General features: G+C 42.6%; 1 protein-coding gene across 3 annotated transcripts in view; it reads left to right on the plus strand.

The window, feature by feature from the left end:
• Positions 1–2,784: 2,784 nt before the first annotated feature.
• Positions 2,785–27,427, plus strand: part of LOC106569082 (translation initiation factor eIF2B subunit gamma) — a 48,826-nt gene continuing 24,183 nt past the window's right edge. For 2 of the 3 annotated variants that reach the window (XR_014380323.1, XM_014140067.3), the window contains exons 1-6: positions 2,806–3,081; positions 3,346–3,496; positions 9,761–9,918; positions 14,716–14,875; positions 15,235–15,346; positions 27,215–27,304. Coding sequence is in view for 2 of the 3 variants with exons in the window: in XM_014140067.3 (XP_013995542.2) it covers positions 3,349–3,496; positions 9,761–9,918; positions 14,716–14,875; positions 15,235–15,346; positions 27,215–27,304 (668 nt within the window). In the remaining variant the exon portion in view is untranslated. The other variant, XM_082960856.1, reaches the window with a different exon arrangement.

Here is a 27,427-nt window from a genome sequence, read left to right on the forward strand (position 1 = left end):
GGCAGCCTTATGGATCAGGCAGGGCTTTTGCTCTATCTCTTTATTCTTATTATGGCCCTAAAATAGTTATTTACATCAATGCCTTTGATTGCCAAAATGGTCAAGCTTTGATTGTCATGATCTAGGGCTCAGTGGATTTGCAATGGGTTATGAAGTTATGAAGTTTTGCACCTGCATTTCCATGGTTTCGCATCTATCAAATTACCCACAGAAAGAGGAATGACAAATCGTATTAGAGGTTAGGTTTTTTCTTTCTTTCTGAAAATACAATAACATGTGTTGAGTCTGTGCAGAGTTTGAACTTGAACGGTAAAAACACAACTTTAGTTTTAATACTCCCTCTTAAGTTGCACATTCTAACATAGTAGATCTAACAATTGGAAATTAGATATTACATCATTAGCCTAAATGTATAGGAATCATTGCCGTCTGGCCAGGGTTACTACTGGATATTAATAATATAAAAAATACATCTGATATTTTCAAAGCACTAACATTTGTTTCGGAGGTATAGCAAAGCCAAAAAATAGTATGGTCTCATAATACCTCTTATAAAAGTTTGTTTACCCTTTTAAGACACTGCCTTGGTCTGTACTTTGTACCACACTACTAAGAGCACATTTTCTGCTACTTATATTATTATGAGATTGCAATTGGACCTCACAGTTGCCTCTTCATGTTTTGGGGCCAGAAATGTGGAATGTCATGCGAATGTTGTAAAAAAGGAAAGGGGATAATCTCACAGTGTCAGTGCTATGGGTTGACTTTTATGATAGCCTTAGTTTTAGCCAGAACCCCTTTTTATGACAAGAGTAATGCCATCTGCATGTAGAAAACACCTTGTAAAGGGGTTGATGGTGAGGACCAGGAGAATATAAAGAAACCATTTGTAGTAGAAGCATGTGATCCAGATTTGAATAATGAAGATCTTTGGTCCATGGCTTTTATTCCATCTCAGATTAGTACATGCTGCCATATTCTACATGAATCAACCATTGTGAGTGACAGGATCATCAGGGCCAGATTCTCATTCAAATTCAGGCAAATACAAATGTTGTACTTGGATGTTATGCATGGCTCGTCTCTATTTTTTCAATCATACTTGAAAGTTTTGGATGAAACAAGGTTAAAGTGAAAGTTCACCCAAATTACAAAGTTAAATATTGGGTACCATACCCTGTAGACAGTCTATGGACAAGGTATGACAGGAATACATGCTTTGGTTTTGCTTACCTGGCCACTGTTTCAAATGCCAACTTCCTAGCATTTGTGGGACAAATCCAATGGAAGTCAATGGTACTAATATAAGCATTTTCACGCTTCATGTGCAAATCATCTATAAATAACTTAATTGAGTTACACAATCAGTTTTTCGATCCTTTAGGTCAGATGATTTGGACATTAAGCATGAAAATGCTAATATAATGTAGGTACCATTGACTTGCATTGGATTTGTGCCACAAATTCTCAAAAGTTACAATTTTAAATAGTGGCCAGGTAAACAAAAACAAAATAATGTATTGCTGTCACATCTTCTCCATAAACTTTTTACAGGTAAAGGAAACCAATACGTCATTTTTTAATTTGGGTGACTATCCCTTTAACCTTCCCTTTTCTTTGTGATAGGCTACCATGTGGTGATTTCAAATTCATTTTTAAAGGATGAACTAATGATTTCTGCCTTCCATATAATACAAATAAAATGTGTGTGTTTAGTTGGTTATAAAAATGTGAGTACTGTACAACTGATTTTTATTTGTGATCATTAAGTGGGATTTCATTGGCAAAGTGTCAGTGGACCAGTTATGTACCCTTGTATTGAGGAGGTAAACTACTACACTCCCTGCCAGTTGGCAAACTTCGCTGCCGTCATTAACACATGATTATCCTGGTGGTCTAACTGCTGTTCTTCACCACAGTAAACATTCTTGTGACTAAGCAGCACTATGTCAAGGTGACCAGAAGGAGTTTAAAATGCATTCTCATAGTTGTGTCAGTGAACATTTACACAGTTTTCCTCTTTCCCTTCCCTCTCTTCAGAGTGAACTGCGACAGCTTGTCTTGTTATTTCAATGTTTCCACTACAGGCAGCTACCAATGAAGCTCATCTCCAGTCCAGAGAAAACAAAGCCACGCCACATTCCCAGAGTTAAATTTGCTGTTACGTCGGAAGTCTGAGAATTGGAGTTTGGGCTCTGTCTGGAGGAGCTGGGTGGCTGGTAATCTACACTGGTGGGGGCCTCAGCCCAACCTGGAAATTGCTGGTGTGAGTCCTTAGGAATCTCCCTGTAAAGACACACAAAGTACATTTTCAGCTTTCCTTTCCTCATTTTTTTTTATGATAAAATCATTATAATAAACTTCATGAAAGCATTTTTAAACATCAACTTTTTCAAGTGAGCATGTCAACCAAATAGCAAATTAACATGGTGATAGGCTAAATAAAAAATATGTGATAAGGATAAAATGCAGAACAGCAAACATGAAAAAGCCAAAAGTTATTTAATTCTCACAAAAAATAAACAACAAATGTATTGATGATGATACTGATAGTGTTGGTTTTGTTTAATGTTTAAATCCTGAAATGTTTAATTCTGACCAATGACTGTATGAACAAAATATATGATTTTAGGTCTAGTTTTCTCCCTGGCCGATTTTTTGATGATGATGGTGATGATATGGATTTTGTTGTTTTTGTTGGATGTGTAAATCCTGAATTGTTTCATTCTGACCAATGACTGTAGGAACCAAAATATCAGTTTTTAGATATAGTTTTCTCCCGGACCGATTTCATCAACGGTAGGAAGTGTCATAATACAAGTTAGCATGGTGCTAGTCAGTTTATCGAATTGTCTCTAATACTATTTTATTGTTTCACAAAAAGTTATTACCACGTAATGGTGAAGGTCTGTACATATTATAATAAGCTCACGAAATGTTTGATCTCGGTTGAGACTGTTGAACATTTCAGGATAGCGAGCTATTGGTTAGCTTGTTAGCGAACACTAGTGACAGCACAGCGCTGTCATATTGGGAACAAGTATATTGCTTTTGAATAAACCCGTTGACGTTCTCCAATAGGTAGGTCATGTGATTTGCTTTATCTACTACTGGGAGTCAACCTGAAAATTGGTAAAACTGCTTGCAAGTACTTAATACGTTTGTTAGCGATTGAATTGTTGGCTATTAAGGTAGCTAGCGTTAGCTAACTGAACATGTTTGTGTGGGTTACGTTTTTGGGATAATGTAGAAACTTACTTACTGTATGACGTCAGCAAGAGAGCAAGCACAATCATGTTGATGTGGTCATATAAATTGGACCGCTGGTGTGTGTATGTATAACAGAAGATGGAGCTGCAGGTGGTATTGATGGCTGCTGGTGGTGGTTCTCGTATGATGGACCTGACCTACAACACCCCCAAACCTCTGCTACCTGTAGGGAACAAGCCCCTCATCTGGTACCCCCTCAACATGCTGGAGAGAGTGGGGTTTGAAGGTAATATTCTCTACATTTATGGCTCGATCCAATCAAACCCACTTTGGTGTATTACTTTTTTTCATGTTCAAATAAAATCCCAGAATCATGGTGTTGGATACTACAACTACCAAGTGGACTCCCTCTGGTAGATGCTTCCTGTTTTCAGAATAAGAGGTGTGTGTGTGTGTGTGTGTGTGTGTGTGTGTGTGTGTGTGTGTGTGTGTGTGTGTGTGTGTGTGTGTGTGTGTGTGTGTGTGTGTGTGTGTGTGTGTGCGCTTCAAACTACCTCTTACAGGCTGCAATTACACTTTCAAGGTAACACAAAGGAGCTAAATACTTCAACAATGTAAAAGATATTCACATTTCTGTGTGACCTGAATGCAACAGATACCACTTCTCCATGTTATTTAAGACTGTATGGGTAACACCGCCAGTGCCACTTCACCTCATCCCACATGACAGAGCAGCCCAGCATGGGAATGCAGTGTGACCCAATAACATCCCCACTAACGCCATATTTCAGGGTTCCCCAACTGGCGGCCCGGGCCAAATTTGGCCCGCAGGTGGTTTTATTTGGCCCCCTAAGTTTTCTGAGCAAGAAAAAAAACGATTTTAATTTTGGAAATCTCTTCCCAAGTATTCCAACGCATAATAGAGACACGTGATCGTATACAAATGTGAGCAAGGTTTGAAATGATTGTTTTAGTCCAATATTATAACTGGGCTTCTTGCTGTCAATTTGCAGTCTACAAATTATTTGTAATTATGTTCCGGCCCCCCGACCACCCGCTCAATACAAATCGGCCTGCTGCTAAATCTAGTTGATGATCCCTCCCATATTTGTTGATGCATGAACCAATGGCGCAATAAAGGCCACTTAGGGACTGTGAATAAAAAGTACTGCTCTAGTGCTGTCAGTGGCAGAGCCATTATTTCTAAAAGGATGTATACCACCTTTACAACACCTTGGCCTCCTACTCCTATGTGCGTTTCTTAGTATTTGTTTCAGAATTTAATGAGTTGGCTTATAGCCTAGCTAACATGTTTTTTGGAATACATGAGTCTAGCTAAGAAACTTGCAGTTAAGACAAAGTGAATGCATGGGTAGACCTATTTACAGTGTTTATAGGTCCCGGCAGTGGAGTCAGTTTGCTGCCAGGCCTCTATGTAGCTCAGACAGTCAGGCTGCATTTGGGTAATGATAAGTCAGAGGTAATTATTGGGGGATAAATGACTAAGATTGTTATAGAGAGCACTATTTTCTCCTCTAATCATGTGGCCCAGGGCTTGATATAGGACTCCTCTCGGCCTAGTTGTAATAGCCACCACTGTGGTCTGGGAAAGCTGTTCTTGGCCACCTCTTTGCTTCAAGTGCACATGAGGGCCCTCCACTGGAGTGTCAGTCTTCTGGAAGGTGTGGTGTGTCTGGTTAGGAGTGAGTGGATTTTGGGGGATTTTTTAAAATGATTTCTTGTTGAGTTCCTCATTATCCTTAGTGTTGCAGTAGCCTATGGTCATTTCCATGTAAAAGGAGCAATGAGCACCAACGTGAAGTTCACAGGAGCATGTCAAATTGGGTGTCAGATGAAAGCTAAGAGTCTATATTTTTGAGAAATGAAATTATATGTACGTTTTCAACCATTTTCCATCCTAAAAATTTGGAATAAGCAAAGGCTTTGATTTCTTGTCAAAAGATGGAAAATAGATAGAAAACATCTACCATAAAAAGTCTTAGAAGGTATTTGAAATACATGAAAACAATAATGTTGAAGTAAAGACCCCTGCCAACTGATATGAACACTTTTATGTTTAGTTTAGGATCATTTTTTTTCTGCCTTCTGTATGTTTAAGAAACATTGTGCTTTGAAATTCCATTACCAAAACCCCACATCTTTCAGATATTTTCTAATTTGTCTTCCTCATGAGGAGGGAGGATAATGACATTTCATAGAAGTAACAAGTAAAGGTAGACCTATCAGTTAGTGTTTTTATTGATATCAAGTAGAGTACAGTACACAGTAGAGCACACTGGGTTGTACTCTACTGTACTGAGCTCTCCTGTGCAAATAATACCCAAATATGCAAAGGATAATATTGCATATTTCTACCTTTTGTGTACCTATTTAGGATACATCACCATGAAGATAATGACATTCATATCCATAATTATGTATTTCTGTGTAGTATAGATCAGGGAACTACGATGAAATTCCTTTACCACAATTCTCTTACTTGATATAATTCAATAACCAAAATAGTTTTCAAACTCAATGTGTCATGCCATAGCTGACACCATTCTTTCTGCAGACATCTTAATTTGGAGCAGATATTTAAGAGTTTTTGGGAAATGTGTTCACATAAAAACTGAGGGAGATTTTACATCTGCATAATTCTTTCAGTAAATGTGTTTAGTAAAATGTTCAGTGTAAATTGTCAAAAGTAGGCCTTGTGCATAGAATTGTATGGTTTGTTAAACTTTGTTTGGAATACATTTTAAGTAAAAAATCTGACTCTTCCTTAACCATGGAATTTCCCCTAAAGCAATGTTTTATCATACACATTAGTGGAATTTTATCATAAAAAAAGCTAACTGCTTATTGTTAATAAGTCCAGTTTCACTAATTAGTGCATAGAAATAGGTGATATGGAGTTTTCAAATGGAGATACTGTAGTGAAGGTTAACATACTATTCTAAAATTGTGTAGCTGGTCCACACTCAAAGTTTATTTTTAGTGTTTATTTCATTCAGGGGTAGGTAGATATACAAATGTTTCGGCCTAAACCTTCGTCAGTGTCATTAGCATCTCCTCTGAAGGTGTGCTTCTTTACTGTGGGCTCGTTAAGGGTAATGACTGACAGGTGCACATGACAATAATGCATTAAAAAATGAAAAACTTTTTATAGTAACGCATTGGAAAAACATTGGGCTTTGGGCTGCTAATACACCTATTTCTTTCAATATGGTCACCTCTACGTTTATCCCAAATATTTTCTATACCAATACACTGCAAGTCATCAGTTATATGGCCCGCTTCCATAACATGTCTGGAAACAGGACAGGCGACATCACAGTGCCAATGTAACATTTGTTTTTGCAGGGAAACATTAGCAAATAAACTACATGGGTAGTGTTGCAGGTTATACAGGAGTTTATATTATATTTACGGTTGGAGATGGGACACATTAAAAAAGGGTTGGTGATTTGGATTTACAGTGCCTTCAAAAAGTATTCATACCCATTGACTTATTCCACATTTTGTTGTGTTACAACCTTTGTTTTCTCACCAATCTACACACAATACCCAATGATGACTGTAAAAAACATTTTCATGTATTGAAAATGAAATACAGAAATATCTAATTTACATACAGTTGAAGTCAGAAGTTTACATACACTTAGGTTGGAGTCATTAAAATTCGTTTTTCAACCACTCCACAAATTTCTTGTTAACAAACTATAGTTTTGGCAAGTCGGTTATGACATCTACTTTGTACATGACACAAGTCATTTTTCCAACAATTGTTTACAGACAGATTATTTCACTTACAATTCACTGTATCACAATTCCAGTGGGTCAGAAGTTTACATACACTAAGTTGACTGTGCCTTTAAACAGCTTGGAAAATTCCAGAAAATTATGTCATGGCTTTTGAAGCTTCTGATAGACTAATTTACATAATTTGAGTCAATTGGAGGTGTGTCCTGTGGATGTATTTCAAGGTCTACTTTCAAACTCAGTGCCTCTTTGCTTGACGTCATGGGAAAATCCAAAGAAATCAGCCAAGACCTCAGAAAGAAAATTGTAGACCTCCACAAGTCTGGTTCATCATTGGGAGCAATTTCCAAATGCCTGAAGGTACCACGTTCATCTGTACAAACAACAGTACGCAAGTATAAACACCATGGGACCACACAGCCGTCATACCGCTCAGGAAAGAGACGCGTTCTGTCTCCTAGAGATGAACCTACTTTGGTGCCAAAAGTGCAAATCAATCCCAGAACAACAGCAAAGAACCTTGTGAAGATGCTGGAGGAAACAGGTACAAAAGAATCTATATCCACAGGAAAACGAGTCTTATATCGACATAACCTGAAAGGCCACTCAGCAAGGAAGAAGCCAGTGCTCCAAAACTGCCATTAAAAAAAGCCAGACTACGGTTTGCAACTGCACATGGGGACAAAGATCTTACTTTTTGGAGAAATGTCCTCTGGTCTGATGAAACAAAAATAGAACTGTTTGGCCATAATGACCATCGTTATGTTTGGTTGAAAAACAGGGACGCTTGCAAGCCGAAGAACACCATCCCAACCGTGAAGCACGGGGGTGGCAGCATCATGTTGTGGGGGTGCTTTGCTGCGGGAGGGACTGGTGCACTTCACAAAATAGATGGCATCATGAGGATGGAAAATGATGTGGATATATTGAAAACAACATCTCAAGACATCAGTCAAGAAGTTAAATCTTGGTCGCAAATGGGTCTTCCAAATGGACAATAACCCTAAGCATACTTCCAAAGTTGTGGCAAAATGGCTTAAGAACAACAGGTTTTGGAGTGGCCATCACAACGCCCTGACCTCAATCCCATCTCAAATTTGTGGGCAGAACTGAAAAAGCATGTGTGAGCAAGGAGGCCTACAAACCTGATTCAGTTACACCAGCTCTGTCAGGAGGAATGGGCTAAAATTCACTCAACTTGACCCAAGTTAAACAATTTAAAGGCAATGCTACCAACTACTAATTGAGTGTATGTAAACTTCTGACCCACTGGGAATGTGATGAAAGAAATAAAAGCTGAAATAAATCATTCTCTCTAATATTGCTCTGACATTTCATTCTTAAAATAAAGTGGTGATCCTAACTGACCTAAGACATGGAATGTTTACTAGCATTACATGTCAGGAATTGTGAAACACTGAGTTTAAATGTATTTGGCTAAGGTGTATGTAAACTTCCGGCCTTAACTGTAAGTATTCACACCCCTGAGTCAATACTTTGTAGAAGCACCATTTCAGCAGCGACTACAGAGTCTTTCTCGTTAAGTCTCTAAGAGCATACCACACCTGGAAGGTGCAACATTTACCCTCTGTTCTTTAAGAAATTCTTCAAGCTCTGTCAAATTACTTTTCATGTCATTTTCATGTCATTTAGATTTAAGAAAAATCTGTAACTCGGCCACTCAGGAACATTCACTGTCTTGGTAATCACCTCAAGTGTAGATTTGGCCTTGTGTTTTAGGTTATTGTCATGCTGAAAGGTGAATTTGTCTTCCAGTGTCTGGCGGAAAGCAGATTGATCCAGGTTTTCCTCTAGGATTTTGCCTGTGCTTAGCTCTATTCCTTTTCTTCTTCTTTTTTTTCCTGAAAAACTCCCCAGTCCTTAACAATTACAAGCATAACCATAACATGAAGCAGCCACCACTATACTTGGAAATATGGAGCGGGTTACTCCGTAATGTGTTGTATTGGATTAGCCTGAAACATAACACTTTTTGCTGTATTACTTTAGTGCCTTGTTTCAATCACAATGCATATTTGGGGACATTTCTATTCTGTACAGGCTTCCTTCTTTTCACTCTGTCAATTAGGTTACTATTCTGGAATAACTACAATGTTGTTGATCCATCAGTCTTCTATCACAACCATTAAACTCTAACTGTTTGTGAATTGTTAAGCACATTTTTGCTCCTGAACTTATTTATGCTTGCCATTACAAATGGGTTGAATACTTATTGACTCAAGACATTTCAGCTTTTCTTTTTTAATAGATTTTTTTTTCTTAGAGATGGGGTATTGTGTGTAAGTCAGTGACAAATGTTTTTATTTTAATACATTTTAAATTCAGGCTGTAACACAACAAAATGTGGAAAAAGTCAAGGGGTGTGAATACTTTCTGAAGGCACTGTAGTTGATTTGGATATGTAGCACGAAAATGCATACTATCCCACCTGAAAGACGTAGTCTAGTCAGAGCCCTCCCAGTCCCTATAGTAACTTTATGTGTGGCAGTATTTACTGTTAGCAGCCAACTAGCAAAGCCCTGCAATTAGCTTTTACAAGGCTAAATACAGCAACAGTAAGCAAACTACTTTAGAAGGAAAATTTCTGCAGTCAAGACAACCCGTACAATTTTTTCGATGTGTAAAGAAGCAAGTATTACATTTTTAGTGTTTTGAATGATTTTTTTAATGCTTTTATTCAGCAAGTAAGTAATACATTCTGCCATTTGTCCCATATGAGTGACTGGGTTTAGTATTCCTAAACATCTTTGTTGGTCCTCAATAGAGGTAATTGTGATCACAACCAAAGAGGTGCAGAAGATGATCAGCACAGACCCCAAGACGAAGCTGGATGTGAAGATGAAGTTAGACATAGTGTGTATCCAGGAGGATGCTGACATGGGCACCGCAGACGCCCTCAGACACATTCAACAGAAAATCAAGGTGGGTCACAGACTCAGACAGTTGATCTCATAAAGTGCATCTCAAATGCACCCTATTCCCTACATAGTGCGATCCTTTTGACAAGGGCCCATAAGGAGGATAAGATTGGCTGCTCTCTCTGCCCATGCGTTGGCTAGATCTAACGTGGGAGCTCCTGGGGGTTAAATCCTAACCTTGACTTATGGGTGTATTACTAGGAAGTTGACGTAAATCATCCAATGAAGTCAATGGGAGATTTGCCCAAAAAATAATGTGGAGTTGAATAAACTGATTTCAGGTTGAGATTTGACTTTCAGCACTAAATACTGTTTAATGTATCATCCTTATTGTAAACTGGAGATTTGAATGTGTTTAATGTCATTTTGATTGTGATATCTATCAATATACTGTACAGGCCTATCAGTGCAGACCACATGAGTGTACTGTATGTCCAAGACAACATGGTCTCATAGTAGAGCACCTTGTTGATAAGGTGGAATCAATGATTAATTGCTTTGGTATTTGGGGGGCACAGTCAGCTGATAATGGCTGATCATTTGAAAGAATGAGAAAATGGGAGAAAATGCCTGGACAAATGTTCTCAGAGTGTGTCAGTGTGGGTAGGGCTGTAGCTGGTGAAGGTGGTTCAGCCAGTGAGGGAGTGAGGGTACTACTAGCCCCAGAACGAGCCTATAGAAGACAGGCGCCCCATGTTTCACCTGGACACGGTATGGAAAGACTGAGGTCAGCGAGGCTATTAAAGCAGGAGATCCTGTGTGCCGCTGGGTGACCACTGACCCGTGCGTTCCTGGCCCCGGCTAAGCGAAGGGCCTCATTTCACCTGCTGCAAACCTGCCTCCCCCACTCCTTCCCTACAGCCGTTCCCCTCTCTCCCCCTCCCCTTGCTGCTCTTCAAACAGATGATGTCAGAAGCAGCTCGGTGCTGTCCAACGCACGGAGAGGATCACTGAAACCCACCCTGGTCTGTAGCATTCTGGAGCCAGGACAAGGAGACATGTTGATGGGTCTGGGATCGCTGGGGTACAGAGGGGAGGGATATTGACTGTTGACTGGATGGCCTATCTTTCTATATTTTGTATTTTTTTGTTGTTGTCCAAATTAGATCATATTCAATGATTTTCGTTATGGTTTTATACACATTGATTTATTCTAGTAAGGAGTAAGTAAACCAGAGATGTTGTATTGTAACTGTATAAAGTATTAAGACAAGTTCAGACTTATGAGCCCCTATTCAGACTCTGTTTGCATTAAACTTACAGTAAAGCCACATTACAAAAACACAGACATATCCATTGACTGTCTGGGGGCAAACAGAACCAAGCGGGCTCAGCTGGCCTCCAGGGAGAGAAGGGGACTGGCTCCAGCATGCTCTCTCCCTCCTTCCCTCCCAGTGCCTCCACATGCTTTTTATACCTAATCCAGCACAGTCACGTAGATTAAAGGCATTGAATTGCACAGTCCCCCAGCACACAAACCGACCCTGAGGTGATGAGAGAGGAAACCCGGCAATGGGGCTCCAAATCCCCGCATAGGAATCACTCTGTTGTCTCTCCCCTCCCAGACCATCCCATCAACACGAACACACTGCACCTGGGGAATGATGGGTGTATCTGACTAAATAATGTAAATTCCATTTGCCTAAAGTCACATATTGAGAAAAAGATTAGTGTACAAGGACTTTGTGTTCAGTGTAGTGATTTAAGCATTAAGCCACATTGACGTCTGTGATTTGGGCAGTATGTATGACACAGAGCAGGCTTCTCATGTGAGTGGGGACACAGGAGACATGGTTGAATGAGAGCGGGAGGTCAGGAGTTCTTGCTATTCCCTCCCATGCGCATGCACACACCACACACACACACACACAGAGCTTTTGGTAGAGCTCCCCCCTCTGTCATAAGTGCATACAATAAAAGAGACTACTCTTGAATAAGGCTAAAACAAGTTTGAACCAGTCAATATTTTTCTGATATTTCATTTTTGGGCAACTGTTGGTGATGAGGTATGAGTAAGAATGATTAGAAAGTAATTGTATTGTAATGCAATTGTAACTATTGTGGGATATTATTAGCCTTAAATATGGGACAAAATGCATATTGAAAAAGGCATCCCTCCGCATTATTATTCATGCACACATAACCCAAACTGTTAAATCGAGATCAGTTGTCACTGGAACGTCTCAACTGTAAATGCCAAGTTGAGAGTGCTCAGCAGAGACTTAGCCTTATGAAACCAGAGGTGTCTGGCTGATTGATTAGTCCGCTCAATGAGCGTGCGTGCGTGTTGTGTGTGCGTGCTCCGTGTATATGCTCAATGTGTGTGTTTGTGCGTGCCATGTGTGTCCGTCTATGGACTGTGTAGAGACAGCAGGAATCGAGCGGGCAGGCACTCCTGTCAGATAGATAGAGAGAGCACACCCTCTCTCCTCTCTACAGTGCTGCGTGCAGGGTGGTCTCACCTGGCTGAGAGGGGAGGGAGCCTGGGAGGGGGAACAGGGCCTTGGGGCAACCAGGCAGAACCAGGCAGGGGAGGCAGGCAGTGTGGGTGGCCCTGACCTAACCACCAGAGATCAGGCCTGCTGAAAGGCCACAAACCCTGTCAGATAATCCTCCAGCTGACACCATTCCAGTGTCACATTTTACGTCCCAAATGGCACCCTACTCACTGTCTTGCGCACTACTGTTGACTAGGGCCCACAGGGCTCAGGTCAAAAGTAGTGCACTATATAGGGAATAGGGTGCCATTTGGGACAGCCACAGAGTTGCCTACTGACTGTCTGACAACCCTCAGTCCGCCTCCGACCCACCAACCTACCGCCCGACGGGACAGCGTGTGGGGCGACAGACAGACCGCTCCCTATTGACCGGCAGTAACAAAGGGCTTTTTGCCATTTTTGGTGGTTGGTTAACTTGGGACTCAGAAATAGAAATGAGTGCTGTGTGTTTAACCGTTAGGAGCTGTCTAGCAAATCAGTTTACTCTGACATTGTGACTTCACCTAATGGGGTTTATCCCAGCTGCGACAGTATACAACATTGTACAGCCAGATGTATTAGATGCGTATGTAGTTATGTGACCTGACCTGAATATAATAAGTGTAGCCTATTTCTATTTATGTCGTGGTCATGTAACTTGTGCCTCAAAGAGACACTCAACGGGATATATTTCCAGCAAATGTTACTTCGTCACGATTTACTGTGAAAAGTCTTACAGAGCTTCAAAGTCTTTCTTGACAATATATGTTGAAAGCAAACCCTCACCCCCACACATGTCTGTTCTAACAACTAAAACCGGTCTGAAAACCATAGTGTTGGGATTAACAATAGGAGAAGATGCTCCGGTAGTCTCTCTCCAGTAGCACAGAGACAGACAGTGGAATTGGGGCCCCTGGCTCTGGCTTGGTTGTTATCTGTTGACCATGTGTGCTGTGGACTGTGGAGCAGAGCAGAACCTCACAGAGCCTGACTGCTGAGCTGCGTGCCCCGTGTGCAGAACGTCACAGCAGGGCCTCTCCCCAGGCCTCCCCAATGAGGCATGCAGCCTTTATAGAGCCAGGCATGCTTTAACAGGCCTCACTCCTCACTTGCCTTCCCTGTTTATTTATCCACAGGCCCAAGATGGCCAGAGCAGATGGGAACCAGACATCTCAAACAGAAACAATGGCAAATGCAGCGCAGGATTAATCGCTGGATTCCCCTGTGCCCCTTGCTACACTACGCTAGGCTGCCTGGGAGTTAGGAGAGCACAATGTTTATCAAGGTGGTTCACGCTCCTTTAACGCTCCTTCTCTCTCTCGCTCTCTCTCTCTCCACTCTCCCTTCCTCCCTCCATCTCTCTCCACTCTCCTCTCTCTCCACCTCTCTCTCCCTCCACCGCTCTCTCTCCACTTTGCCCACCCCTCTTATGAACCCATTTTTATTGTGACTGTCGTTAAGAAAAACATGGCCAAACTTTTCATGCACTAAGGACTTTTTTGAGCATCGAGCATCGCTCATATGTTCATGCATATATGCACGTCGTTTGAGATGAATGTCACAGCTGCGAAGAAGCTCGGGTGTTTTGAGCATAACGTAAAGCTGGACGGAATAAAGTGTATTTGAAGGCTGGAGTGCGTGATAACTTGTTGAGCATTGGCTAGGGACAGCTAAATGTATTTTCAATTTCATTTGAAGGGTGTTCCTCCTATTAGGCAGAATAATGTCACGGACTCTGATTTGAAAGGGTCCTGGGCATGCTGTAGAAAAAGTTGAAGCGGATATTGTCCTAGGTCATCACTGTCTTTCTTTCCTTTTAGAGATAAATTAATTGTAACTTGTATGCCCTTTTGACTAGTGCCAGCTGTGATATTCTCCTATCCAAGTCATGAACTGCTATGTGTTCTGAGTTCTCTGTTGTATCTGTGATCCAATACAACCGTTTAGTGGGGCCTGACTATCTTGAGTGAAAACCCATCCTCCTCTTCTCAAGCCACTAACTGTCTTAACATTAGTGTTGTTTAGGCTTGGGCGATACCCCGGTATACTGTATAAACGGAATATTTCAAAATACCGGCGGTATGATTTTCAATACCGTAATTTTGTACAAATATATTATAAATAAATGATATCCGGCTCAGCGCTCCGGCTATGCATTTGATTTGCTAACTTGCTAGCCATCCAAGCTTCTTGGTTACAGCAGAGACATTTAATCTCCTCCTGGATCAAGATCCCTGTTGCCTAAATTGTTTTGTGCGTAAAAAAAAAAAGTCAAGGCACGATGCTTATGAATCTCTGTGGTCCTCCTCCATGTCTCCCTCCAGACGGACATCTTGGTGGTGAGCTGTGACCTGATAACGGACGCTGCTCTCCACGAGGTGGTTGACCTGTTCCGGGCTCACAATGCCACCCTCTCAATGCTGATGAGCAAAGCCCACGAGTTCACGGAGACTGTCCCCGGACAGAAGGGCAAGAAAAAAACGGGTACACAAGATTCACAAAATTACACAACTGCCAGTATTACACCAGGTCTGCACAAAAAAGTGATACACCGCACTACCTCGTCATATAATCTGGCAGTAGTTTTATGGATCACATTGAGACTTTTGAAGTTGCATTTCCAAATAAGGCTATTCCTCGGTTAACTGTTCATTTGCTTGTAATATTCTACAATCAAACTCTTTAAAAAATATATATTTTTAAATCTGTCTTATTAAACCCAGTGAACATCCATAGGCCTAGATGTTAGTGTACAAGCCGGGCAGATAGCAAGCTTGTTAGCCGTGTGGTGAGATCTTAGCCATTGCTGTGTGATTGTTCATCTGGTGTCTTCCTTCTCCCAGGGGAGCAGAGGGACTTTGTTGGGGTGGACGGAACAGGGAAGAGGCTCCTCTTTATGGCCAACGAGGCCGACCTGGACGAAGGTCTGGTCATCAGGAAGTCCATCATGAGAAAGTGAGTATTACTTGAGCAGCACAACCAATGGTTAACATTGGTTATTACTCAAATGCATTGCTCAGAGGCATAATGTAGACTCCATAGGCTATATCGCGTATGGCTCTGATACTGCTCATTATCTACCAGGCGATGTATTTACTCTAATGGGATGGTATTGGATGCCTTGTAGGATTTTCATTCAAATCTTGTAATTGCTGTGTTGAAGTACTTTTCACACGATGAATGACCTTTCAGATCATTTTTAAATAATGCGACCTGGAACTGGGAAGCACAACAACTAACACCTCTCCGGTTTAGCAATTCAGGGATACATATTTTATAGCTACTCCTGTTCTGACTGCTAGCTTGCTATTTTTCTCCCAATCCTTATCAAGCCACCAGGTTTTTTTGTGTGTGTGTGTGTGTGTGTGTGTGTGTGTGTGTGTGTGTGTGCGCGCGTGTGTGCGCGCGAGTGTGTGTGTACACGCGTGTGTGTGTGTGTGTGTGTGCATGCGTGCGTGCGAGCGAGCACACAAGGTAAGGCGTGGGAGTGGAGGATTGTTGGAAGGAACAATGCAAACTTGCTCAGCTCTGACCCTTCATTTGTGTGGGATTGCTAATAAAAACACAGCACTCCCCAGCCTTGACTGTCATGAGACTTGCCAATTACTCCAGCTATACAGGGATTTGCTCCTGCTTTGGCTGCGTTCTGCTGTTTTTCCACGGCAGACCCCCTGTTCCAGCTGAGCGCATGCTGTGGCCCTTTTTCTTTTCTTTCACTTGTTCTCTCTCTTTTTCCAACATCCATTTAGATGTGTTTTTCAAGAGGCTTTAGCGTTGAGGTGTGTGTGTGTGTGCTTGCTTGCATTTGGCTGTTCCTAAGCCTTCTAGTTAAGGTCTTATTCCCTCACCACCCTAAGTCTTAAAAGATTTCAAGCAGAATTAATGTTTGTTCAATTGCCAAAGGTGTAGCCTAAATCCTACATGTATACCTGGCCAGATGGATAAAATGACACATTGATGTAAAATACTTGTAGATGTGCTGCCCACCATGAAATACATCTTGGGATTAGGCTGTTTAGAGCTGATAGAACACCATAGGCATTTTTTTTTTTAATAAATTGCTTATCTCAATAATCATCAAATACTGGTGCGAATCATGAACCCCTTTGTAGCATTATGTTGCGTCCCCAGTGTGGCATGTGTGTATGATGTCTGGGCTGCAATAGGAAGAGGCTGTGGAAGCTGTCAGCACCCTACCAGGGCCTGGACTGCAGCCCTGGGCCAGGATTCACACAGCATCTCAGAGTAGTGATATAGGATCGCTTTTACCTTCTAGATCGTAATAAGTTTACGTGGACGGGGGGGGACTTGATCCTAGATCAGAACTCCTACTCTGACAATATACTATAGATACGGCCCCTGATCCTAGATGGGCACTTCTACTCTGATACTATAGATGCGGCCCCTGATCCTAGATCAGCACTTCTACTCTGATACTATACTATAGATGCGGCCCCTGATCCTAGATCAGCACTCCTACTCTGACACTATAGATACGGCCCCTGATCCTAGATGGGCACTTCTACTCTGATACTATAGATGTGGCCCCTGATCCTAGATCAGCACTCCTACTCTGAGACACTGTAAATATGGGCTCTGGTCTTAGGCTTTGGTTCTGGGGTGTAGGTCTGGCTCTGGGTTATGGTCTGGGCTTTGGTCTTGGGGTGCTGGTATTGGGCTGTGGACTCAGGTCCTGGGCTCTTGGCTGGGCTGTGGGAGCTGGTCTGTTGGGAGCTCGTAAATACTTCAGGGAGCCAGAGCCACTGTAAATCCTGCCCAATAAGAGAGGGGCCGCAGCAGCTGCAAGCACGCTTCCCTGCAAAAGGAAATCAGCCACACACACACACGCTAATGTGGAGATACACACACACACACACACACACACACACACACACACACACACGTACGTACGTACATACTAGAGCTGGGACGATAAACCAAAAAATATCGACACCGACCATATCAATCACTTATTGTTAGCATTTTTCTGATATCGTTGATTATGATAAGTAGCCTATACTAGAGAAATGTCAAGTTTGAAGTGGAATAAGTTTGCTAATATGGGTGATTGTGCAGTGCAGCCAAAAAGGTGATTTCCTGTGTTTTATATATATAGTGCCTTCGGCAGTATTCAGACCCCTTGTATATTACCACATTTTGTTATGTTACAGCCTTATTATAAAATTGATTAAATCGTTTTTCCCCCCTCATTAATCTACACAAAATACCCCATAATGACAAAGCAAAAACAGTTTTTTAGAAATGTTTGCAAATGTACACAAAAAAAAATGAAAATATCACATTTACATAAGTATTCAGACCCTTTACTCAGTACTTTGTGATTACAGCCTCGAGTCTTCTTGGGTATGACACTACAAACTTGGTACACCTGTATTTGGGAAGTTTTTCCCATTCTTCTCTGCAGATCCTCTCAAGCTCTGTCAGGTTGGATGGAGAGCGTCGCTGCACAGCTATTTTCAGGTCTTTCTAGAGATGTTCGGTTGGGTTCAAGTCTGGGCGCTGGGTGGGCCACTCAAGGACATTTAGAGACTTGTCCCGAAGCTTAGGGTCGTTTTCCTGTTGGAAAGTGAACCTTCGCCCCAGTCTGAGGTCCTGAGCACTCTGGAGCAGGTTTTCATCAAGGATCTCTCGTACTTTGCTCCGTTCATCTTTCCATCAATCCTGACTAGTCTCCCAGTCCCTGTCGCTGAAAAACATCCCCACAGCATGATGCTGCCACCACCATGCTCCAGGTTTCCTCCAGATGTGATGCTTGGCATTCAGGACAAAGAGTTCAATGTTGGTTTCATCAGACCAGAGAATCTTGTTTATCATGGTCTGAGAGCCTTTGGGTGCCTTTTGGCAAACTCAAAGCGTGCTGTCATGTGCCTTTTACTGAGGAGTGGCTTCCGTCTGGCCACCTTACCATAAAGTCCACAGAGGAACTCTGGAGCTCTGTCAGAGTGACCATCGGGTTCTTGGTCACCTTCCTGACCAAGGCCCTTCTCCCCGGATTGCTCAGTTTGGCCGGGCGGCCAGTTTTAGATAGTGTCTTGGTGGTTCCATACGTCTTCCATTTAAGAATGATGGAGGCCACTGTGTTCTTGGGGACCTTCAATGCTGCAGAAATATTTTGGTACCCATCCCCAGATCTGTGCCTCGTCACAATCCTGTCTCGGAGTTCTACGGACAATTCCTTCCACCTCACGGCTTGTCAACTGTATGACCTTTATATAATTAGGTGTGTGCCTTTCCAAATGATGTCCAATCAATTGAATTTACCACAGGTGGACTCCAATCATGTTGTAGAAACATCTCAAGGATGATTAATGGAAACAGGATGCACCTGAGCTCAGTTTCGAGTCTCATAGCAAATGGTCTGAATACTATTGTAAATAAGGTATTTCTGTTTTAAATTTGTAATACATTTGTTAACTTATAAAAACCTGTTTTCGCTTTGTCATTATCTGGTATTGTGTGTCGATTTAATGAGTTAAAAAAAGAGTACCCATTTTAGAATGAGGCTATAACATAACAATGTGGAAAAAAGTCAAGGGGTCTGAATACTTTCCAAATGCACTGTATTTCCACACTATGAGGTTGGAATACTACTGTGAAATTGTGAACATGATTTTAATGCCCTTTCTAGTGTAAGAGCTGTTTGAAAAGACCGCCTGAAATTTCAGCCTGTTTTGGTGGGATGGAGTTTTTTGGTCTGCATCACCAAGCGGTAAATTAGTTAATAGAACAGTAAGAAAGAGTTCCAAACCTCTCTGCTAATAAGTTAGTTTTTAGTTTTCCCTTCCCCACTCAGACCACTCCTAGACAGGTACTTAATTGTTACCCAACAATTATTTGATATTGAGATAAAAATGGCACATTGGACCTTTATTGGGACAATTGATGGCTACAACCATCAAATTAGTAGTTTAAAGGATAATGAAATAAAAACGGTTGTGCATGTTGTTATAAACGTATTGTTCTATTTATCATTATCACACCTATTCAGGCCATTTTATCGAAATATGGATTTTTGTCCATATCGCCCAGCTCTAGTAAATACACACACACACGTATAGACACAGACCAGGACGTTACATGCAGTTGTGGACTTGTGACACTACATTCATTCTGAGCTTACTTAGACTAAAAAACTTGTGTGTGTGTGTGTGTGTGTGTGTGTGTGTGTATATAGGAAACATCAAGGTCTACCCAAGACGTAAATTGTATCCACACATAAACAGGCACAAACATGCACAACTTCAAAAATCTACAATTTTATTTGCATTTTTTTAACATTAGCAACCGACCCTAGTTGAGCTTTAAAAGAGAAGTTGTCAATGAGCACTAGGCCACTTATTGAGAGACTGAGGTTTAGTGAGTTTTATGATATCTCAAAGCTGTCGGCTAGCCTAACTCTTAAGCTAACCTAAGTATCGACGCTTTGTCGCTTATTTCAGCCTAAGATGTCAAAAGTCTCTTTGACTCCGTTTCCCCCATTAACCCTCTTTTTCCTGAGTGTAGGAAGTTTGAACACGGTGTTAAACGTCTGAAAGTCTCCAGTCGTTCCCTGGCTGTTTGTCTAAGCTGTCTCCAGAGTCTTTACTTGTCTGCCGTTGTATTTATACAGACATGGGCCGGGTGACGTATGGAATGGGAACGCTGGGCTGCTGTCACACATGCTGCTGTCCTGTCCTGTGGTACTGCTAACCTGGGACCTTTGATATCAATGCATGAGTTATGCGAATGGGCAAGTTACAAACGCTGATCTTGTGTTAGAATCTTAAGTTAGTATCCAGCCCTTAAATATAATGATCTCTTCAGTTATCTTACCGGTATTTATTATTTTTTTTGCAGTCCTCAAACTGCATGTTCTTGACCCCTGTCCTAGATTACCACCACATTTTCCCCATGCTAGTTGTCTGAGTGGTGACACCTATCACTACCGATTTCCACATGTGAGCTGAAATGGAAGCTGAAAACCTTCTACACATGTCATATGAGTTGGCCCTGAATTGATTTGACAGTGTGAAGGCTCCTGCAGGTTCCTCTCGCATACAATGTTGCTCCACTTTCCACTGTAATCTCAGCAGAGGTGAAGCCATAGTATTCATACAGTATGTACTACCATACAGTGGCGTAGCTTCAGCCGGTGCGGTTGCACCAGGGCCCGCGACGTACATGGACCCCGGATCTGCGGAGCCGCGGGCCCCCTATGTAATTTGAATACCGCGCCACCATACCCAAGTATTAATTGTTGACGCGGGTCCATCACATATAGGATTTGACGAGAAGATCTTTCTTTAACCTAGGCTATGATAAATGATCCCACTGATGGTTTCACCGTCAAAATGTTTTTTTTGCCACTACATAAGTCAGCATAATATTTTAGTGTATTGATGACAATAAATCAAATTAATTTGCTAAATAAATCATATTATTCGATTAGTTTCAATACCATCTTAAGATAATGAAATGCATTCTGGGATTCATTGTGCAAATACTCTCTAAAACGCTGTTGTTTCTGTCATCGTTTTAAGCAACAGTTGAGCTAGCTATCAAGAGAACGGACAGAAAAAAATTATTAAAGAGAGAAAGTCGAGAATAGAAAATTACGGATTTAAAAATCAGCAATGTATCAACACAAAAGTGGAGTCCAAAAGAGGAAGGCCAAAAATGATAAAGCAAACGAAGTACAGTATCAAAATTTGTTTAATTAGATTCCTTTTTTAAGTGCAGTTCATGTGCAGCCATTGCTAGCACAAGCAATGTAGCAGGACCAGAAGAGGATGTAGGTTTCTCATCACCAGCAGCATCTTTTAGCGGGTCAAGTGAACCAAGGCCAAGCTGTTCCATCGTGCCAGAGAAGCAACTTTGACAGAGGATGTAGGTTGTCAGGTATCGGCGGATACGACCCTGAGCACAAGCCAGGCCGGACAAGCTATCCCCGGGCCGGGCGGGGAGGAAGAGGAGCAGGGCGAGGCTAGAATCGTGGCGGCTGAGGAAACAGGTGGAAGTGGGACAGACAACCTTTTTACCTATTCAACTGACAGGGGGCATTATGCAACAAATGTGGATGCAAAAGTTAAACGGCACGTTATTGCATTAGGCTCGTGTAAGCCTACTGGCCTATTCCCAAGAGATGACAAAAGGCGGTGTTTTTCCGTGTCGTGTTACACCACTACAACTAAGGCTGGAATCAAATTACCACGTACATGGCTATGTTATTCAGCCAAGCTAGGTTGCGCATATTGTGAGCCTTGATTGCTGTTCGGAGATCGGAGTGCCACTTCTCTGATGCGTGTGTGAATGGGGTGAGAGATTGGCGCCATCTAACATCCAAAATAGCATGCCATGAGACATCCCAGATTCACCGGGGTGCCTGTTTGGTATATGAGCAATGGATGCTCAATGGCACTATTGACGCAGAAATGGAGAGAGGCGTGCGTAACGCAGCAAATTTCTGGCGACAGGTGTTGGAGCGCATAGTTAATGTAACTCACACATGCATCATGTAATTTGGCATTCAGAGGGCACCGTGAAAAGCTGGGGCAGGTCAACAGTGGGAATTTTCTCAGTATAATTGAACTGCTGTCATTTTACGACCCAGTTCTGAAAGAACTTTTAGAATGCCCTGCAGGATCCGTTAACTATCTCAGTCCTCAAATCCAAAATGAGCTGATTTATATCTTAGCCGAGCAAGTGAAGTGTGACATTCAGGGAGAGATGCAGGAAGCCCTTTTTTTTCTTCTTCTTTCTATTATTATGGACACAACACCGGACGTATCCAAAGTAGACCAGTTAAGCCAAGTTTATCTCTATGTGAAAGTGATAAGGGATGCAAATAATGTCGTCACAGATCTGACCATCACAGAGTCGTTTTGGGGATTTCTGGACACTGCTGACACATCAGCAGCTGAGCTTCAACATAAAATCCTGGGCAGCATAGAGGATAATGGGCTGGATATTTCAAAATGTTGTGGGCAGGGGTATGATGGAGCTGCTAACATGGGCGGGGTCTATTCGGGTGTGCCGGCCAGAATATCTGAAAAAGAGCCGCTTAACCTGGCTCTCAACGACTCTGTCAAAAATGTGCCAGAGATTAAACAGTTTTATGATACTGTTATACATGGTCAATGTTGAGTGGTATATTTTATTTTGCATCAGAAAAAGATATGTGGACGTAATGAAGGCCCTCACCAAGATTGTGCTTTAAGTGACAAGAAGGACGAGAGGGGTGAATCAGCATTTAGTCGTTCTGCAGACTAAGATTTTAGAAAATGTGAACTTGGTCTCCAAAATGCTACAGGCCAAGGACGCAGACCTGCACAGGGCAGTCAGCCTACTCAAGGACATGATAGAGGTCCTGTCCGGATTCCGACAGGATTTTGAGAAGGCCAAAGTCACTGCAAAGAACCTTGCCGACAAATGGGGAGATCAGAACGCATTTGAAGACACTCGGAGAAGGAAGGCGAGGCGTCATTTTGATGAGCTATGCGAGGACGAGCGACTGTGTGATGGGGAGAGTAGTTTTACAGTCAACGTCTTTAATGCAAACCTTGACATCGTTATCCACCAGCTGTCAACCAGATTTAAGTCTGCGGGCAACATCTAGTCTGTTTGACTCCATCCATCCCACTACCCTGGCCAACGCAGATGATAATGATAATGATGATGATGATGATGATGATGTGCTCTACAAGACCGCCAGCTGGCTGGCTGAACATTACAGCAAAGACGTATCAGCAAGCTTCCATGGCCAATTACTCTCTTTCATTTCCTGTTTTAAGAAGGAAATAGCAAAGCACACTACAGTGAGAGACCTGGCCAAGATGCTCATTGTGGATTACAATTCAGTCACTGCTACATTTGGGGAAGTAGTTACAGCGATGCTCCTTTTTATGACTCTGCCTGTAAAACGGTAGCCAGTGCCGAGCACTCCTTTTCCAAACTGAAAATAATGAAATCATACCTGAGGAGCAGCATGAGACAGGAGAGACTGAGTGAGTTGGCCATTCTGTCCATTGAAAACACCAGGGCCAGAGCCATGGATTTGAATGCCATAGTCAACGACTTCGCAGAGCGCAAGGCCCGTCGAATGTTGTTAAATGACACGCTGCCATTTAAGAAATCTGTTTGAATGCTCCTCTTGATTGATTTGCTGGTGTTTTTGCTATAGGCCTCTGCGGGAGGCAGATCATTTGAAATAGCGGTATGTCAATTTTGCCACCGTGCATAACCTCAGCGAGCATGTACTGGGTCATTAGCTGTTTTTCTGTGTTTCTGTCAAGAGAGTGATCTATATGTTTAGGTTTTATAATATAGGCTATTGCCTATTATTTGCAGATAAAATAGGGTGTTTTTTGACCGCTTTGTGCTTTCCTTGGTGCTGATCGACTTATACGGGTTAATTTCTGACTGCCGTCCATGGTGCTGAATGTGTTGGCTATATTGCGGCTTCTCTGGTAACAGCGTCAAATGTGCCCATAGATTAGGTTCTGCTCTGCTGTTACAATGCTTAGTAATATTAACACACAGCCTTACCAACAAAATTATTTACATTTTTAAGGGAAATATGGGTGGTGATAGGGGCCCTTTTGGGGGCACCTGGGCCCGTCATGATTAAGCTACGCTACTGCTACCATAGTTTAATTCTCTTTCCAGATGAAACCATGGATTTGTTCATTCACTTGAGGTCTACAGTACCTGGTTCCCGCAACACTAAATATATTTGAAGAATGTAGTACCACTGCAAAACTAGTAATACAGTATGTGTCTTGTCCCCTGTGTGCCATGAAGCACACTCCTCAAACATTCCTCTCTTTAAATAGCGTCAATGTATTGTCCGATGGCAGGGAATCTATACATTTAACTGCACATATTCCCAGCTAACTACCCAAGTCTGGACATTTTGGGGCCGTTTGTATTTACCTTCTGTGCTCAGACACGAGAGAGGACAAAGAGCCAAGGTCTTTATAGTAAAGCGAAATGTAGCTGGATGCTTGAGCAAATTTGTCTGGGCCTTGCAGTGGTGTTGACACAGACTAGGTCCAGAACAGCAGTTAGCACTGTCCCCTCAGAGAGAAGCACAAGGACTATTACCTCACAGCACCGCTGCCATGTGGAATGTGCTCATTTAGGAGGTAGATCCTACTTCATGCTGAGGTTTTTAGTAGTCAGTCATAACGCTTGGGAGTGAATCACCGTAGCCTGAGGAGTTTTGCAACAATGTTCTGTTTCACTCATCAGCCAGGCCCCCTAGACTACCAGGAATAACACATTAGACTTGTTTGGGAAATGCAGTGGCTTATGGCCAAACGATGTGTATTGTATTTCTACTAAAATTATCACCCAAATGGGGATCCTTCCATCAGCATGTAGACGGACAGACTAGGCCTGTAGCCGCTCCTGCTTGTGTTTAACCATGGTGTCCTGCTCCATAAAGGGCACTTGTCGACCCTCCCCCCAACCGCTCCCATCCTCGCCACACCACACCTGACCCCCAGCCACCGTACACTGATCCCTGGGTGTCTCTCCTGCTTGGCCTGCCTGCCTGCCTGCCTGCCTGCCTGCCTGCCTGCCTGCCTGCCTGCCTGCCTGCCTGCCTGCCTGCCTGCCTGCCTGCCTGCCTGCCTGCCTGCCTGCCTGCCTGCCCGGCCCCACAGGTGCCAAACAAGGATGTCAGATGCTGGGTGTTCCTATAAATCTTTGTTTACTTCCATCTGCATTTGGCGTACAGTTCACACACACACACACACACACACACACACACACACACACACACACACACACACACACACACACACACAACCTGTTTGCTGTGGTCTGTGTGTGGACCGGAGGACCACATTGGGACCACATGTGGGTGGTGTGATGTGCTAGAATATTCCTGTCTCTGTTTTCAGCCTCTTGTTGGTGGATTCAACACATGGCCCCTCTGTGAGCTGGTTAATGGAATGGCTCAAAGTTGTCATAATTTACCTCTTGCCTGTTTACCCTCCTCCCCCTCACAACGTGATTTATACGGCCCAGCATCTGGTTCTGAAATCTGCATCGCCAAACAGACCTCCTGACTTATTCTCAATGTTTTAAATCGCATTCTTCACCCAAGAAAAGGAGGAGAGGGGAGGCTCTCACATAAAGCCCCGGAGATGAGATGGTTTTCTTATGGTTTCGCTTCATAAATGTCACATTAAGGGGAGACGGGGGGTATGGGGGGCCCAGTTGAATGTGACACCACCAGGCAGGCTGGGTAGTCGGTTTGTTATGGTGGTGCTTCACCACTCTGATCATGGTGGGTGTTAGGTGGAGGGTTCATTTGTTTCACCTGGTGCTCTGATCCAGAGGTCATATAGAATATAGACTAGTGAGTGTATGGTTATGGCCTTTTATGATCCATTGCCTTGGTTCTGTCCAAGGAACTGTTTATGGAGTCAGGTCTCCTGGCCACTTTATGTGAGCAGTGCTTACAGAGGCCATCTCACAGGATGAGGCCTGCTTTCACCATGGCCATATCTACTGTGAATACAGTGCTAGCTTTGCTAACTGACATCACTGTCTTAGAGAATTGATGTTGGCTTCTGTAGGCAATTTCAACTGTAGCCTTAGATTTAATTCTGTAACTAACCACCATTCGGCAAGTATAGAACGTTATATTATCAAGATCATTTTACCCGAGGACTTCAAAAATAAAACCCAAACAGCAATTATTCTCAATTAAAGCGTTTCTACACGATACCACCACAATCTCTGATCCTGTGAGTTTTTCCCATCTCTTTCTTCCTGCCTGGTGCAACAACCTTTGGTTTGCCTTCAGCTGCAACTCAGAGACTTCCCACATCACTCAGACAGCCTGGCTGCTGCTGCTCTCAGATGAATTAGACTGGCTTCCAGGGCAGGCAGGCAGCCGCCTCTGGGCTGTGTCTCAAATGGCACCCTATTGCCTATGTAGTGCACTACTTGTACTGCACTATAAAGGAAATAAGTTGCCGTTTTAGCGCTGGGCTCTATAGCAGCCTGCCCTGCCTGAACACAGAGGATCTATACCCAGAGCATTGTCATGTCAATTGCAAGCTGTAAAACAATTGGGGGGTCCGCTGGTGTTGGCATCTGACCAGTTAACGCAGCACTCACTGCAGTTCAGACTGGACACGGTTGCCATGACAGTGGCAACCGTTTCTGGGGCAGTTTCTGGGGCAGGGCCTGTGGACAGAGGCTGGCAGGGGACAATACACAGATGCAGGACTTTTATATCACCTCTTTTCTTTTTATCATAACAGATGTTCTGTTCTGTCACATACTGCTTTCAACAGAGTAATTAAGGAGGTACAATGAAAAGCTAAATGAAAGACTGTAGTTATTTTTACTCTTTGTCATCTAATTAAAAAAACATCTGGAGAAGAAAAACAAAAAGTGGTTTTGCTCATGTAAAGAAAGAGGCTTGGTGCCTCAGTGTCTGCTACAGGATACTTTATAGTGTGTTGTGCCATGAACAGTGACATTAACTGTGGTACTGGCACCACCTGTGATCTCAGTAGCCAGTTACGCTTCCCCTTAAACCTGTGTAGTAACACTGTTATTACTCTAACAAAAGTGAAATAGGGAATAATCCTTAGCCCTCTCGGGTGATAGCAAAATCGCTCTCAACTCCAAACCAATTGCTAGAGTATGTAATAAGACATGTTAGTACAATGTTTCTATAACAACTACTATGTTACAACACAGTGATAGAGGTAATGTAATCTAAAACGTCTTCGATGGCTTTTTAGTTAACATGTGATTTGATTTACCCCCTACGTCTCTGTCTCTCTCTCTTTCATTCAGACATCCAAGGATGCACATCAGAACTGGCCTTGTGGATGCCCACCTGTACTGCCTGAAGAAGTCTGTGGTTGACTTCCTGGCGGATAACAAGTGAGACCATTTTACTTTGCTTGCTTCCTAAATGGCACCCTATTCCCTGTAAAGTAGTGCACTGTGTAGGGAATAGGGTGCCTTTGGGATGTAACGTTTGTGCATGTAATTTTCTCACAAATG

The sequence above is a fragment of the Salmo salar genome, chromosome 14, assembly GCF_965601325.2.
Source record: "Salmo salar chromosome 14, fSalSal1, whole genome shotgun sequence".
Classification (NCBI taxonomy): Eukaryota; Metazoa; Chordata; class Actinopteri; order Salmoniformes; family Salmonidae; genus Salmo; species Salmo salar.